Raw genomic sequence first — 10,195 nt, forward strand, 5'->3', positions numbered from 1 at the left:
ACCCTTTCTAGCTGACTCCCTTCAAGAAGCAACCCTGGAGGAGTGGAAGGAGGCAAAACAGCTGGGAGGGAGAAGGCTTGGCCACCAACTGGCCAGATTATCTTAGATGAGTTACCTCAACTTCCTGGACCTTCATTTCCCCAGGTGGAAAATAAGCTGGTTAAATTCAAGTCACTAAGGTCCCTGGCAGATGGAAGATTCCATGATGCTGAGATTGGTACTGGGGGGAATGGGCTGGGGAGGCCACCTGAGGGGTGAAGTCTGGGTTATCAGCCAGGGTCAGACAGGGCAGTGAGGGGGTGGGTGCCCAAGGGGGAGGCACCCGGGAGAGCCAAGGGTCACAGGAAGGTGAGGTAGGAGAACACAGAAGGCCCAGCATCTTCCATTCCCCAAGTGAGTCATGGAGGTGGCCCAATTCCTTTACTCTATGCAACAAGTTTTGCTATTTAGCTCAACGGTGGTTTACCAATAAAAAATAGAAATTTTATGGTGAAATATTCAAGTCTGAATCATGAAATTTAATTTTTGAGTATATGTTGCCATCATTTATTCCCCAATTGTCTCATCAAAAGAGATCTTCAAACACAAGGATAGTCTTTCCTGATTTTTCTCTTGTAACTCGTCCCGTGCCTTACACAAGTACCAGACATATAAAAGATGTTCAATAAATACACGGACAGAAGGAGTCATCTTCAATATTTACATTTATCTTTCTTCCAAAAGGGTAAAAACCCCTCAATCCACACTCTGGCAATAAATATCACATTTCTAGGTAGAAGGGTGACACCTTTTTTTCAGATGAGGAAATAAAGACACACAAAGAAAGACTAATGTTCTCAGAGCCCTTAGCTAGTGAGAGAATAGAAATATTTCCTTGTCCCTGGAATATGTCTTAACCATTCTCTTAACTTCTCTCTAAAGAACCAGTTTGGGCACACAACAAAATTTGATGAACTTGCTTTAAAACCATAAGACTTTATTTTCTTCTAATGGCCAATGCCACAATCCACCTCTATAAAGTTACTGAAGTTTCATTTCTGAAGGAAACAGCACCAGATTCGCTTAGCGTACACTTTAATAATGCCTGAGGCTCTTCTCCGATCAAATATCCCAGGTTGAGGAAGACTAATTTATAGACATTTAATTGCTTCTCAAGTACTATTTCTGAGATCAAAAGCACTTTAACTTTCTAAAGCACAAGGAGAAAAAAATTCTTAAACGTAAAATAATACATCATTCCATAAACCAAGGGGGAAAACCTCACACACATTTTCAGACACCTTATTTGACAAGTTACAGCCATAAGGGAATTTTTGTAGCTATTTAGTAAACACTGGAAGGAGGAATCTTAAATGAATGAAGAAGATCTGCGTTCTGTTGGCACCCACTAAACAGCTTCCTGAGCAGTCACACCAAAGAGTGCGATACCTACCCAGTTCCGCCATTGTCTGTCTTGGCTGTCATCTGATTACAAATCCGCTTCTCAAGCCAAACATTTGCAGTTTGCAGCCTGATCATTCAAAAAGCCAGGGACAAGGGTAACCAGACACTTGTGGGGAAAAATAAAGAAAATAAATTAGAAACAAATGGCTGCATCTCAACCCCAAGAGGATTAATCATTGTCTTCTTTTTTTATTGAAGTATAATTGACACACAACATTACATTAGTTTCAGGCATACAACATAGTGATCCAGCATTTATATACACTACGAAATGATCACCGTGACAAGTCTAGTAACCATCTGTCACCATACAATGTTATTACAATATTATTGACTATACTTCCCATGCTGTACATTACATCCCCATGACTTATTCATTTTATAACTGGAAGTTTGAACCTCTTAATACCCTTCACCTATTTCGCCCGTCCCCTACCCCCCTCCCTTCTGGTGACCACCAGTTTGTTCTCTGTATCTATGAGTCTGTTTCTGTTTTGTTTTGTTGGTCGTTTGTTTTGGTTTTTAGATTCCACATATGAGTGAAATCATATGGTATTTGTCTTTGTCTGACACGTCTTTAGCATAATACCTTCTAGGTCCCTCCATGTTGTCGCAAATGGCAAGATTTCATTCTTTTTTGTGGCTGATGCAAAAGAATGAAACTGTACCACTTTCTTACACCATATACAAAAATAAACTAACAATAGATTAAAGACTTAAATGTAAGACCTGAAACCATAAAACTCCTAGAAGAAAACATAGGCAGTAAACTCTTTGACACCAGTCTTGGCAATACTTTTTTGGATCTGCATCCTCAGGCAAAGGCAACAAAAGCAAAAATAAACAAATGGGACTACATCAAACTAAAAAACTTCACAGCAAAAGAAACCATCAACAAAACAAAAAGGCAACCTACTGAATGGGAGAAGATATTTGCAAACAATATATCCAATAAGGAGTTAATATCCGAAATGTATAAATAGCTCACACAACTCAATATCAAAAAAACCCAAACAATCCAATTAAAAAGTGGGCAGAGAACCTGAATAGACATTTTTTCCAAAGAAGATGTACATACAGATGGCCAACAGGCACAGGAAAAGACGTTCAACATCACTAACCATCAGGGAAATGCAAATGAAAACCACAATGAGATATCATATCACACCTGTGAGAATGGCTATCATCAAAAAGACAAGAAATAACAAGTGTTGGAGAGGATGTGGAGAAAAGGGAACCCTAATACAGTGTTGGTGGGAATGTAAATGGGTGCAGCCACTATGGAAAACAGTAGGGAGATTCCTCAAAAAATTAAAAATAGAACTACCATACGATCCAGCTATCCCACTGCTGGGTATTTATCCAAAGAATACAAAAACACTAATTCAAAAAGATACATGTATCCTGTGTTCACTGCAGCATTATTTACAATAGCCAAGACTTGGAAACAACCTAAGTGTCCATCGATGGACGAATGGATAAAGAAGATGTGGTATACACAATGAATCACTGTCTTTCTAAATTATCTACTTCCCCCAAGGCCAGATTGCCCACAATTTCTCCATTACCCCTAATTTCTCACTCCTTCTGTTATCCAAAGTAACCTAATACAATTCCCAGATCTGCTGCTGAGAGTTCTTAAATCCTGCTTTTTCTGGGTAGAGATAAGCAAGAAAGGAGGAGAGTGAAATGGTCAAGAGGTACCAACAGAAATAAACATATCGGTGCTTATAGATATTGCATACTAAATATGGTCCAGGAGAGGCCTCTGCTGGCTAGAAAGGATGTGGGAAGAAGGCTGGGAGCATTCCTAAGTCTGTGGACATCTTCTGCCTCATGCAAATGTCATATCATCCCAAATTCCTGGAAACACCTTACGGTGACACATGGCTATGTCCCTCTCAGGGGACTTCCACATCCGCTGTCTCATCTGAACTTCCCAACAAGCCCAGCAAGTAAGGCAGTCCTTATATGCCTGGTTAAGCACTGGGAAAATGAGCGTTCACAGGCACTGGAGGAGTTGTGTGACCAGTGGCACTGGAGCGTGACCTTTGCCGGAACTCTGCCCACCAGTTTGCTGGCCTCTCATGTGATAAGTTGATTTTTTTAGCTTCATAGAAAGAAACAGAAGCAAGAGATTAAATGCTAGGTGCAGAACTGATACTCAATAAGTATTGGTGTATCACTGTCGCTCCATTGATTTGAAATCTTATTTCTCAGCCCACTGGTAAAACACATACAGGGGCCATGTGAGGAACAAGAAGCATCGCTAGAGCACGGAGCGTGGGGTTGGAGGGAGAAGAACCCGCCCAGTGACACACGGGTGATTAAATGGGGGGTCTTTCAGCTGTAAGATGGCCGAGGAAGTGGATGGCACCCCACGGCACGGCCAGGCGGGCACTCTTTACAACCACTCCATATTTTAAACGCATCATGCCTCCTCTGCTCCACCTGTCTGGGGAGGGAGGAAACTCTTTTTACTAAAATCTAGTATTTGCATGACTTAATTTCCTGAATTCTCCACGAAACTCATTTCATCGGAGCACAGCTTATGAGAAAATTTAGTCACTTCTTTCAGCTCTATTTTCTGCCACTCATGTCTCCCTCTCAGGTCACAGCACAGAGGAGAAAGCACCCCGAGGAAGAGATTCACTCCATGATTGACAGGAGGGAGGAAAAAGATAAATTTCAAATGGCGAGAAAAAGACACCTGGTTCATTCCTAGGAAACACTGATCCCGTAGCACAACCGAAATACAGCTGGCAGGATTTGCAGCCTCGGCCGCTAACCCCGCCCCTGGAGCTGGAATGCGGGAGTCAGGGTGGAGGGGGCGCCGCTGGCGGAGCCCCTCAGCAAGTCTGTGCCTAAGAGGCCCGACGCTCCCTCTCCTCAGCTGCAAAGCATCATCTTCCTCTTCATTTCTTGCCTGAAACCAAATTTACACTCAGAAATAGGTTCTCACAGTAGATTGCAACATCCTACAAAAAAAGAGTCGCATTTATTAATTCTGTAAATAATACTTTTCTTGGCTAAACACAAGCATAATCTCACTGATCCTCAAGCTTTCGTTGGTGTCTGTCTCAGCAGGCAGCCAGCGGCAGGACAGGATGGTTTCGCGTTTGGATTCCACCGGTGGGTTCCCGCCACTGCTGGACCACCTGGGAGTCCGCCTGGACACTACCCTGGGAGGAGTTACCAATTAAAGCTCCTGGAAAGTTCAGCTTAGACGATGTCTAATGAGCCTTCCATACTGTGCAAAAACCACAGAGCTAAACTAAAACACGCACACGTGCGCGCACACACACTTAAACCACCTAAGACCCTCTCTCATTTAACATGCTCGTCATTAAGAGGACAGTCCTGAAATACAGAGACTTGGGTTCTAGGCCCAGCTCAGGCAGCTCTCTTCATCCTTGTCACCTCCTTCCTCTTCTCTCCAGCCGCAGTGTATCCAAGGACCTGACCTACCGTCCTTGCTGAGCTTCCCTCCTCTGAGACCAGCCTGTGCTGTTCTTACCATTTTCGTCTCATCAAAACCTGTGCTTAGGCAATTAGCAGGATGGAAGGGCCAATAAATTAACTCCTATGAAAGCTAAAATGACTGACAGCTGCACACGGGGCACGGGGCATTGCCAAATTCCTAAACTTGAAGAGCAGTAGTCTAGACTAGCAGCATCTAGTCTGGGCCTCTCGGAGAAGAAAACTGAGGCCCAGCGGCGTGAAGTGACCCACCGGGTAATGGGGTGGGATGAGAACCCAGATGTCCTGTCCTTGACGCCTCACCTCTCCCATTCTCCCTGGGCGCCCTTTGTGCTGGATGGTAGTTACAGTTTTCCACAGAACAAACCTCAAGGCTCTGCTTCTCTGACAGTGGCATTTGGGACATCGTCAGAGAGGCCAAAGCAGCCTTCCCAGCGCCATCCAAAAAAAATCACACTTGTTTGTAAACCCAAACTTGAGCACGGACTCCAGTAGAAGAAGGACACAGACATGCTCTGCCCAGTTCTCTCTGCGGACATGGCCAGGAGGGAAGGCCCGCTCAGCCCTCGCCACCTTCCCTTCCCAGCTACGATCCGGGTGCCCTGCATAGGCACCCACCACCAATATGGGTCGAGTTGACTTCATCACTCCACATTATCAAGGCTAATACTGGCGCGCTTGAGGGACCTGTGGGGCTGAGTTTTAAAATAGTAAGGAAGCCCTAGAGAATTGTCATATCTCTAAGACTATGCGCTTGGGGCTATGAACCTCAGGAAGTCCATCAGACTTGCACGCTGCAAAAGACAAGAACAGGATTTGCCCCTGAAGACTTCAGTAACATCAGACTCAAAAGTCACATTCATTGAGTACCTGCTGTGTGGCAGACACCGATCCAAGTATCAGAGAAAGAAAGGGCCCTGAGTCACGGCTTGCAGCTTCCAATGGACTGAGACGGGGGGGGGGGGGGGGGGGGGGGGCACAGAGATTTACTGCATATGTTAAAAATAGGTACCTGAAAATAGCAATGAATGAAAAACATTCATTCAAATATCTTTCTGCCAAAACCAATTTTGGATGATTCTTTTAAACTTTAACCAATTGCGTTGAAATCTTGCAGACGCATCAAGTGGGATGTTCTTCTCTGTCCTGGCACATATTTCATTCTCAGAGTCTTCCTTTGAACAGTTGGAAGTGTCCCTTGGTCTCCTGAGCGCACTGGGTGGCCTTCTCTACTGCTTGCTGGAGTGAAGGGCAACTCCTCTTCGTCAGCCGTTTTGTGTTTGGGGACCGGAGGGCAGTCGTCAGTTCTGGAAGTACACCCAGATGGCCGCCCTGGGTGAAGGTGAGCAGGTGTATCCTGCCCCGGGAGCTCTTTCCGCTGCCCTGCGTCCTCCCACGCGGCAGTCAGAGGCGGCACTCGGGCTCTCGCGCAGCCCCCTCTAGCTCGGCGGCACCGAGACCAGCGCGAGCAGGGCGGACAGGCGCTCATGCCCAGCTCTTCCCAAGGCCCGAGGCAGCTGTGTTTCCAGTGTTCACACAAAAAGCGTGAACAGACCGTGCAGCGGCCACACTCTCGGTGTCTCTCACCCGCGCGGCCGGAACATGGAGACTCGCAGGGCCCCTGAGCTGAGCGCTCTCTGCAGGACACGGGCAGGTGTCCGCTCAACGGCGGAAGTGCGCCCTGTCCTGGGTGCGGGCGGCCCCTCAGCAGACGTACACAGGGGCGGCTAAGGAAGCCGGGGGTCCATCCCACATCCTGTGCACCGTACACCCACGTGCAAGAACAATCTAACATGCCCCCCAAAGCCCAGCTGTTTATTAGCCGTAATTTCTGCATTTGTCATTTCTCCTATGACACAACGAAGTGTGACATCACAATGCATTAACTTTATTAAAGAGGTTTGGAGAAGTTAAACTGATGTCTCTCTATTGATGACATGCATAACAGATGCCTCTTTTATCCAAGCAGAAAAACAAAACCAAAAACCCTCATAACAATTCACGAGAAAACACTAAAACGTGAGTGAGCTCTGCCAATGTGAGAGAACACATGGCTTGCCCCCAAGCACACACTCTGGTGAGGAGACCCTGGAGGCCGAGGGAGAGCCATAGGTCACCTCCTCTGCACTAGGTCCGGGAGCTCCGTGCGCGTGCACGCCAGGCGCGGCTCCAGCGGCGAGCCCGGGACCTGAGCCAACTCCGTCTCCCGCAGTCGGGGGTCCAGGGGCGGCTCCCGCGGCCCACCCGTCCCCTGCCGGCTCGCCGCGCCACCTGCGGGCGCCCCCGGAAGCATCGTCGGGCGGGCGATGCGCTGTCACACGGGCCGGAGAGAGTCTGCCCCCGGTCGCCGCCGTCCCCTTGGGCCCTCCTCACACCCACTCGGACCTCCTGGTTCTCACGGAGGGGACACTGCCCGCGGGGTGGGGCCGGGCGGGGGGCGGCAGCGGGCTGGACGGGGGGCGCCGGGCCAGCCGGCTGCGGGGCGATGCGGGAGGCTCCTCTGACCCCGCGCGGCCCTCGCTGCCTGGGTCCTGGGGGGCCTCTCCGTGGGGCCTGTCCCCCGGCTCCAGGCCTGGCCTGGCCGGCTTGTCGCTGGCTGAGGATATCGCCTCACTCTCGTCCTCGTCCGGAAGCTCCATCGGCCCCGACAGGGCCGACCTCCCGGTGGGGCTGCGGGCACCTTCCCCTCCCGCCCACCCGCCCGCCGCGGCCGTCGGCCCCGGGCTCCTGCCCCCCGCGCGGCCCCATCCCCGGGGGGCCCGCGCCGCCCCGCCCTCCCGGGCCGGCCCCCCGCGCATCCGCCGCCGCGCGCTGCAGGCCAGGTCGGCGACGCTGAGCAGCAGCGAGAGCGCGCTGACGGCCCAGAGGAAGAGCATCATGATGGACTTCTCCGTGGGCCGGGACACGTAGCAGTCCACCACACTGCTGCACGGAGGGCGGGTGCACGAGAATCTCTTTGGGACCAGGAATCCAAAGAGGAGGTAATGCAAGGCACCGAAGGCCGCCTCCGTCAGGGTCCGAAGAAAGAGGTGGACCATGTAGCCGGAGGAGAAGTCTGGCACGTTCAGGTTGCGCGCCTTCCTGCAGGGCGGTGGGCAGCGCCTATCCGCAGCGATCGGGTCGGAGGGGTCATGACCCCTGGGACGGACCTCTGGCGCGCAGGGTCCACGGGCGGCGAGCACGGCTCCTTTGTGGAGCACATAGACACTGAAAACGGCAGAAGGGAGGAGAACAGACACGCTCTGGATGAGCCAGAACCGCAGGTGGGACACAGGCGAGAAGATGTCGAAGCAAACATTGGCGCATCCCGGCTGCAGAGTGTTACACACGAACCTCTCCTGCTCATCCTGGTAGACGGGGGCCCCGGCCAGGACAACCACCACCATCCGCAGCAGTATCGTAAAGATCAGCCAGATCTTCCCTGGAAAAGAGGAAGCGGGAAGGGCACCGTCACCACCCACAAACATACTAACTCCCAGCCACAATTTTTAAGTGTGTCTTGGGGCTGAGGCTGGAGAACCGAGAAGTCAATGAGTCTGTATTTCAGTCACAGCCACAGTATCAGCCAGTTAGCGCCTTCGACAATGTTTATCAAACACTCACAGTGTGTCAGACGCTGTGCGGAACTACTTATCTGTAAAATGCTTTGAGATTGGCAGATTTTAAAGAAGCATTAGATACTAAAAGTGTTTCATCCGATGCGGCTAGTTCAGACTTTTGGTAATGTCTCCTAGACTGAAAGGTCTAGAAAGAAAGTTGGGCTGAGCTAATTAATGATGTGAGTAAGATCTCACTCTTCTTGGGAGAATAAGCTTTTTAAAGGATGTTAGCACATTCCTGTAACTAGCAAAAAATATAAGCTGCCAATGTCAGTAAATCTTTATATATGATGATGGTCCACAAGATATTTAATCAGAGGGCTTGTATTTGATGTTGCTTTATGGTCCTTGACATAAAATTTCTTTAAGAACATTAAATTTTTCAGATTTTTCAGTAATTAAGAATTCGTTTCCTGCTATTCCACTTATTGTGAATTGAGGTTTATTTTTCTTTAATTTATCATGAATAAATGAGACTAACCTAGAAATCAGAATAACTTCAAAGTCCTATTTTCATGTCATGAGTCAATTATTTTGGGGGCATGTTTAAGACTCAGTCAGAATAATTTGTAAATCTTTTGTTTTGTGAGGAGATACAGAAAACATCACCTGGTATTGGAAAACCAGAACTCTGTTGTAAAGGAAGGCAGTTAAACTCAAAGACCGTCATTACACGATCAAGTCATTGACTCAAACTTTTAAGACCCAGTTGATTTTGTTTAAATTCTACGAAATAATGAGTAAGAAAAATATCAGCCACTTCATGGGCATATTTTAATGCTTTTCTCAATTCCTTTTTCTTAACTCACTAAAAATTTGACTTGTCTGCATCAAACTCAAAAATCTTTTTTACTTTCTTTGTTAAAAAAATAGCCAAACTAGAATTGGGATTTGATTTAAAGTGCACAAGAGAAATTACTAATCTTTACAAATGAAGCTTCAAGGATAAACCCTAGAAAGATGAACAAGAAGAAAGCATAATCGAGGCACTATTTCTCTTTGACTTTTGTTGTATTGTTCCTTTTCCTGGTCGTGTAGCCAGAGAAAAGGGACACGAAAATACCCTTCCACCTGCTTCAGTCTTCAGACTCAGCCCAGCATGTCAGTGAGGAGAGGCCCCGGGAGAGAAATGACACTCACACCCAAGACGTCCTGAAACCATGGCGGAACAGAGGAGCAGTTGGGAGAAAGCTTGAAGCCACAGCTCCCTTCCCTCCAGCAATGCACAGGCCTTTCTCTTGGGCGTGGGCCAGGCAACTGGAGGAAAACACACAGCACAGGAGCTCAGGAGGTGTTGCGGCACTCACCCACAATGGTCACGTTGCAGTTCAGTGTGACGATGAGGAATCCCAACAAGTCCAGACGCTCCATGCTCCCAGGGTGTCACAGACTCAAGGCCGCTCGAGACGGAAGCCTGTGTTCTCTGAGGAGGTGGGAAATCTTTGCAGGAATAAATATATCTTAGCTACAAAAGACTTAACGGTGAGAGCGGGAGATAGGAAAGGACAGATGCGGGTCCAGGAGCAGGAGGGTGGTTTCTCTGTCTCCGAGTTGAGACGGCCCTGAGCTGTCTGCCGCTGAGCAAAGTGCTCCTAACAACTGCAGTGACCAGGAGACACAGGAGTCATCTCTCATTGTGGGCTATTCTTACCCCTGGGGACATTCCAGGCCTG

The 10,195-nt window shown here is 48.4% G+C and overlaps 1 protein-coding gene across 1 annotated transcript; it reads right to left on the reverse strand.

Moving 5' to 3' along the window:
- Positions 1 to 5,845: 5,845 nt before the first annotated feature.
- GJD4 (gap junction protein delta 4) lies at positions 5,846 to 9,893 on the reverse strand. Its single transcript, XM_087420894.1, has 5 exons — positions 9,830 to 9,893; positions 7,323 to 8,344; positions 7,041 to 7,234; positions 6,479 to 6,560; positions 5,846 to 5,869 (listed from the first exon to the last, which is right to left on the reverse strand). The coding sequence occupies exons 1-5, from the start codon at positions 9,891 to 9,893 to the stop codon at positions 5,846 to 5,848; spliced, it is 1,386 nt and encodes a 461-aa protein (XP_087277020.1).
- Positions 9,894 to 10,195: the final 302 nt, after the last annotated feature.

The sequence above is a fragment of the Ceratotherium simum genome, chromosome 32 (assembly GCF_057802395.1).
Source record: "Ceratotherium simum simum isolate JZ-2026a chromosome 32, ASM5780239v1, whole genome shotgun sequence".
Classification (NCBI taxonomy): Eukaryota; Metazoa; Chordata; class Mammalia; order Perissodactyla; family Rhinocerotidae; genus Ceratotherium; species Ceratotherium simum.

What these genes read in the sequence shown, in the direction of transcription:
- GJD4 (XM_087420894.1), bottom strand. Translation starts at nt 9,893, where the DNA reads ATGGAGCGTCTGGACTTGTTGGGATTCCTCATCGTCACACTGAACTGC. An exon ending in CTGCAACGTGACCATTGTGG is followed by an intron (nt 8,345 to 9,829) that starts GTGAGTGCCGCA and finishes CCTCTTTTCCAG; the next exon opens with GGAAGATCTGGCTGATCTTT. An exon ending in GAGAGTGTGGCCGCTGCACG is followed by an intron (nt 5,870 to 6,478) that starts GTCTGTTCACGC and finishes CCCCCGTCTCAG; the next exon opens with TCCATTGGAAGCTGCAAGCC.